This window comes from Sander lucioperca, chromosome 10, assembly GCF_008315115.2.
Source record: "Sander lucioperca isolate FBNREF2018 chromosome 10, SLUC_FBN_1.2, whole genome shotgun sequence".
NCBI classification, from domain to species: domain Eukaryota; kingdom Metazoa; phylum Chordata; class Actinopteri; order Perciformes; family Percidae; genus Sander; species Sander lucioperca.
Window position 1 is genome coordinate 34,399,090 of NC_050182.1, and position 6,901 is coordinate 34,405,990.

The window sequence follows — 6,901 nt, forward strand, 5'->3', positions numbered from 1 at the left end:
ATCTATGTGTTTATGTTGCTTCTACAGTAACCTAATCCTGTTTTTGTATCTCTGTGTTTTCAACCAGCAGACCGTCGGTGTGAGCAGCCAAAAAAAATGGGTGTTATCAAGTATCAGTGCTGTTTTTACTGCTACAATCACGCAGCAGACAGAGATAGAGATGATGGAGTAAATAGGAATGCCCTTTATAGAGAAGAAAGGAGAGATCAGGCCAGGAAGCACTAAAGTAAGTGTATAATAAAAGGGAAAGAGGGAAAGAAAGACATTAAGATATTACAGATATTAAGTGAGGGAGTCAGGCACATACTGAGAAAACGCTCTGTAACATGTGACATGTGAGTCTGCTGCTGTGTTGCCAAAGACAGGCTCTATTTTTAGGGGAGGAATGTACACAGAGGCCTCGTGGAGGAGACCATAACAAACAAACAGTACACAGCACACTCATACAAAGAGACAGCCCCCTTTGAATCACTCACACAGCATCAACACGAGAGCAAAGAGGAAGAAAGTACAGGAAAATCAAAAATCAAGGCATCTGATTATCTGCTGAGATCTTGCTTCGAAAACAGAGCGGGACCTGAGAATACATTTAAAGAGAGAGAGAGACGAGAAACAGGTAAGTGATGTATTCCAGTAAGGCTTCATGAGCTGCCAGGATGCTATAATGTTGGCATGGAATTAAATACATTAGATGTAAATATTAAACAAAAGCTTTTTTATACTTAGTTAAGTGTGTACAATCATCTGTTAAAGTTGACATGTTGTATTATTTTGCTTTAAATGTAGACTAATACATTTATTTGTTATTTTACACATTTATCTAATGAATGCAATGGAAAAGCTGCAGTAAAATGTATCTAGTTTTAAAGCCAAAATGAAAACCAATTTGTGAGGCTCCACATAAAATACCATCATCTAACAGAAGCACCACTTTTTCCATGAGAATGACTCCAGCAGCAGAAATAGTTGTGCAGGTGTTTCTGGAGTAATCTTCTTAGACACCTAGTCTCCAAAGTAATCAGACAGGCTTCTGTAGGCTCTATTTGGAAAATGTCTGAGTGCAGCAGCGCTGAATTGGGTCCATGTGCCATAAGCCAATGATCTAAAGCCATATGATTAAGTTTCTGTTATAGTTGAACAGGTTTCAAATTACTTGCAATCTGTAAACTAGACATTAAGCAGTGGTTTGGGGGAAATCTTACCAAGAGTATTTGCAGGCTATATTTGAATACATGATACAGGACTTTATTAAATCTAATTCCACTAGCCACATTACTAACCTTGTGTGGTAATGTGTTTGTTTCACTACCCTTATGATCTTTGTAAATTCTGAGGATTTTAATCAGTATGGACAGTAGTTAATTCTAAGATGTCTTACGAGCAAATGTGACTTTTTCTCAAAATCTTTTTATTGCTGCACTAAAATCTATACTAAAACTAAATTGTAATCCAGTTTTGATGAAGTCTACGCCGCATTTAAGTAGAGCTACTGATCACTCATATTATGGTTGATAATCAATCTTTCACAGCAAGCCCTCAAATGGCTACTTAGTGAGCGAACATATAGCAAAAATGCTTGAGTTTGAAATTGTGTAAGAGTATGTGACTGCTTATAAAAGTTGATGGAGGAGGTTTGAGCTTCAATTAAAAAAAATTTAAATAAGCCTTCAAACCAACCGAGTTAATAATAACATGGTCTCTCTCCTCAGCATGGACCGACCAGTCAAGGTCTTCCACTACAAAGACCAGGAGCAGTCGTCCAGCCTGCTCCTGCAGCTCAACAGACTGAGACAGGAGAACATCCTGACTGATGTGTCACTGTGTTCAGGGATCAACACAGAGATCCCATGCCATCGCAACGTCCTGGTCTCCAGCAGCCCCTACTTCAGAGCCATGTTCTGCAACAACTTCATAGAGAGACAGCAGACCAAGATCACCTTGAAAGGTGTCCCATCGGCCATTCTGAGCAGCATCATTGACTATGTTTACACAGGACTCATCAGTATCAGCATGGAGATTGTGCTGCCTCTGATGCAGGCGGCTTCCATGTTGCAATATGGCCGCCTTTTTGAGGCCTGCTCAAGCTTCCTTCAGGAGCAACTGAGCCCTGACAACTGTTTGAGCATGATAAGACTCTCCGAGATCGTGGCTTGTAACAGTTTGAGAGACAAAGCAAAGGAGATGGCCGTGAAGAGCTTCTCCGATGTGTCGGCATCTGAGGATCTGTGTGAGCTCTCCTTACCAGAGCTCATGGGATACCTGGAGGATGATGGTCTTTGCGCAGAGGAGGAGCAGGTCTTTGAGACACTTGTTGCTTGGATCCACCATGATCCTCTATCAAGGCGTGGCGCCATCAGTGACCTTTTTAAGAAAGTTCGCCTACGTCACATCCATCCCACCTACCTCTTCCAATTCATAGCCAACGACCCGCTGATCCAGTCCTCCCCGCTCTGCACCGAGCTCATAGAATCTGTGAGACGCCTGATGTTTTCCGGCAGCACAAAATGCAATGGTGACTCAGCAGTTGGCTTCAAACCCCTCTGGGTGGCACCGAGGCGCTACTCCTACCACGACATGTTGGTGGTTGTGGGAGGGAGGAAGAACAACGAGCAGACCTCGAGGGAGGCCCTCTTCTTTGATGAGAAGATCGATAAATGGCAGTGGCTCGCCAAGCTGCCCATTCGTCTGTACAAAGCCTCCTACGTCGCCCTTCACAGTGTCCTGTATGTTATCGGAGGCCTAACCGCAAACACAAAGTGCAGCCAAGTCAGTACGACTGTCTACACACTCTCCCTCAAGACCAACCAGTGGAGGACGGCAGAGCCCATGCTGGAGCCACGCTTTGCCCACCAGAGTGTCTCATATCTCCACTTCATCTTTGTCCTGGGCGGCCTGGGGCCTGACAAACGACTGACAGGCAGTGTGGAGAGGTAAGGTGCACCATAATTATCCTCAATCAAAACTTCTGTTGGTAATAGCCTACAACACATACAGCATACATACATGTGGCAAATAATAACACATCTGTCAATAATGCTATCAGGTACAACAGTATGTTCAACCAATGGGAGACGATGGCGCCCATGCCTGAGGCTGTGTTGCACCCTGCAGTGGCTGCTACTAACCAAAGGATATATGTGTTTGGAGGAGCGGATGCCATGCAGAACCCAGTCAGAATAATACAGGTACGACACAATGTTCTTTAATCACTAAGTCACGGTTTACGTTTTGATTAGTCTGCGGCCCTATTCATTCACCCATCTATCCATTCTCATTTATTTACTCATGAAGCATCTATTTCTCTTCACCCCTGCTCCCCCTCCCCTCCTGTAGGTGTATCACATTGCCAGGAACATGTGGTCTAAGATGGAGAACAGAACAGTGAAGAATGTGTCTGCTCCTGCAGCCATTGTGGATGACAAAATCTACATCATTGGAGGTAGATACTAGCGGTGATAAGGGCTAATAAATGTATACACATTGCACCTTTGATTCAGCTAAGAGAAGAGGGAAAAAAATAGAACCTTATTCATTTTGCTATAATTCCTTACTATCGATTTATGTCTTGATGAATCAGATTGTAGAGTTACATCATGGCATTCTGCTTGAGCCACACGTGCTGCTCTCTTAAATGAATGTCTCTCCTGTCACAGGGTACACCAGGAGAATGATTGCATACGACACCAAGGCCAACCGGTTCGTCAAGTGTGCCAACCTGAAGGAGAGGAGGATGCACCACTCTGCCACCGTTCTCAACGACAAAGTCTACGTCACCGGCGGACGTCACATCAACGGCCACGACGTCATCGAGGACTCAGACAATTTTGAGTGCTACGACCCAAAAACAGACACTTGGACATCTAAGGGGTCTCTGCCGTATAAACTGTTTGACCATGGCTCGCTGACTCTGACGTATTTCTCAAACAGACACGGACAAAATCAAAGCTCTGATTCATATTCTAATGCTATTATTTGAAACCAGTTTATTTATAACTGACGATGTAGAAAAAAGGACTAATTTCAGAGGATTTCATTTTGTAGCAGATCTGCACTATTCCCATTTTAATGAGTAATGGACTTATTTAAAAGTCCCTGACACATTAAATCAAGCATACCTCAAGAAATCTAAATATATATATCGTATGATTTGTTAAATGCGTAAGTCATTTTTATACCTGGAAATGTACTTTTATATGTATAACATGTATATGTTTTATATTTATTTCTATGTTGTCTATGTACAACTAAAGCTATGAAAACAAGCTATCCTGTTCCACATCCCCTTCTCAACCTGTCTGACTTCACAAAGGGTGAAAGTGCTATTTTCGGCCTGCTTTAAATCATGAGATTTGACTTGTTGTGTTTATATCCCGGGGCTGTGTACTGTTTGGTACAAGTCAAAGCTGTGCTCAGCTGTTAGGTCTGAACCTGCTGCTGTGTCTAGTGAATGTTTGGGTCACTATCTGTTGCTTCAATGCAAAATGATGAAAATATTATGAGACATCAAATATCCAAATATTTCATGCAGTGTTGAAATCAAAATAGAAGCAATGAACATGTGTTTAAAATGTAGCTTTAGACTAAATTTAAACAAAAACTTTGGTAGTGTTTTTAGGTTTTGTATTTTTCCACTGCTGTGGACCCATTACCCTATGTAATATATTGCACAACATAGTTCTGCATTATCAGCATATACCATATATCTACTGATATATCTACTGTATGTTGAAATAATACCTGACTTTGCTTTATGAATCTGTGGCTAAAGGAAAAGTCTCAAATTCTGTATTTAGTAAGGTACAATTTTACTTTTTTTTAAAAATGGTTTTCTGATGTTTTTGTACTGTTTTTTTCTGGTTTTGTTTACTGATTTTTCACAATAAAAAATTCAATCCATATATGAGGCCTCTCTCCATCTGTCAGTGCAGCATGTCTTCACAGTGTTTAGTCAGTTGACAGTGAATGCAATCTGAGCGTCTGTGTGTCCGGTATGTGTCATCATGTGTCCGCTCACACTCCTGTCCACACAGGCCTTTAACATGCCCAGGCAGGTTCCTGACATCCACACACAGGGGGACACACAGGATATTATAGAAAATGTATCATTTTACAAAGAACAGCTTTAAAATGATCCAGTGGGGAACAGGATGAAATGGCTTTGCTCTACTTGTTGCAGGTGGAATTAAAGCCAGGGGTGCATCAAGGGGTCTCAGCTGGCTAACATGGATTTATATGTTTCTGCTCATGCAGAAAACACATGAGCTATGTCCCAATTCAGGGGCTGCAGCCTTCGGGATTGCATTTGTAGACCGATTGCGTCACACCGGCGCAACAAAGGCTGTCCCATTTAATTTCATTTCGAAGGCTCCTTCAAATGCGGCCTCCTTGAAAATGGAATGACATTAAAGCCTGATTTTGTTGCCTGTTTAGCCAGCAAGACAGAATAACAATAATACTACTAAAGTGTTTGTCGCACCACAATTTAGAGGGCTGGAATTGTTAATATATATTGATGCAGACAATTCAGATCTTTAGTAGAGTAAGAATCAGCAACAGCGATTACATTACATTAATTTCATTCATCAATTACTTTTAGAGACCAATGTCAGCTGTTTTGTGTGGAGTAAACATAATGTGACCAGGCGATATAACACAGGACTCTCTGTGTGCATTTCTTTAAAACTAGAAGTCACTGGGTCGGATGTTTCAGGTGCTCACTGCCAGCAAATAGAGTCCAGGGGACAGTGGGTGGAGCAGCTGAGAAGAGGTGGGGGACTGGAAAAACTATAGGTGATCTGATGTTATTTTGAGAAACAAACAAGAGGGCGAATGTTACACCACGTGAGGCACGTGGTCCTGCCGGTTGCCACGCAAGCTGGCAGATGTGAGAGACGACTTAGAGAGAGAGAGAGAGACTGATGAGCGGGGTTTCACAACAGAGAATCTGAGCGTGTGATGAAACTCATCCAGGAGGAGCAGCAACAGGTGTGTGTGTAACTATGTTTATATGGGAGAGTGTGTGTGTTTGTGATTACGGTTTTTGGAGGGGAAGGACAGCTGTCTCATCTAGTCACAACATCACAACAAAAACAGGGATCATGGACAGAGGAGAGAGAGGGAGTGGGATGATTCACTACTAACCTTTAAAATCGTTTATCGTCTAATTTGCTACTTAAAACTAAACACAAAGTACAGTTGAGGCTGATGGGAAGTCGGGTGATAACCAGTGAAGAAGTATTCAGATCCTTTACTTATGTAAAAGTGCTAAAACCACACTGTAAAAAATACTGTTACAAGTAAAAGTCCTGCATTGAAAATGTTACTTAAGTAAAACTATGTAAGTATCATCAGGAAAATGTACTGAAAGTATTGAAAGTAAAAGTACTCAATGCAGAAAAATCCTCACATTTTAAAAACGGGTTCGATCAAAACAGTTCTGTCAATCAACTACGTGTTTAATCGGCTAATCATTTCAGCTGGCCTTGTAGGCCTACAGTATATATTGTTGGGTAGTTTAATTTATAATAAAACATCATATTTTATACACGTGTTATAGAGCTGAACCATTAATCGTTTTCAAATCGAAATTGAGATTTGAAATAATGCGACTAGGGAATCGTGAAGACCGTGATAATCGAATGTGCAATACTTAGTTTGGTGTAACATTTGGTTTAACATTTTAACATTTATTTCTCTTTTTATTATTATATTTATGTATGTTTTTTTCATAAGATAAATGCTGGAATAATGTTACATATCACTTACTGCTGGAAATTCATATCTATGTTCCACGCATAAAGATATAGAGCAGTTTTGATGGTGTCTCATGTTATAATGTTCCATGACATGTTTTATTTGTTACACAGACAATATTGAACTTTAGCTAAAAAAAATCTTAAAC

At 40.9% G+C, this 6,901-nt stretch overlaps 1 protein-coding gene across 2 annotated transcripts; it reads left to right on the forward strand.

The window, feature by feature from the left end:
- Positions 1–297: 297 nt before the first annotated feature.
- Positions 298–4,824, forward strand: LOC116035259 (kelch-like protein 38). Of its 2 annotated transcripts, XM_031278261.2 has the most exons (5): positions 298–616; positions 1,710–2,930; positions 3,044–3,185; positions 3,334–3,439; positions 3,654–3,976. In XM_031278261.2, the coding sequence occupies exons 2-5, from the start codon at positions 1,711–1,713 to the stop codon at positions 3,974–3,976; spliced, it is 1,791 nt and encodes a 596-aa protein (XP_031134121.1). In that variant the 5' UTR covers positions 298–616; position 1,710. The 2 variants fall into 2 exon arrangements, with proteins under 2 accessions (XP_031134121.1, XP_031134123.1); XM_031278263.2 differs by lacking the exon at positions 298–616 and having other exon boundaries at positions 1,711–2,930; positions 3,654–4,824.
- The last annotated feature ends 2,077 nt before the right edge of the window (positions 4,825–6,901 follow it).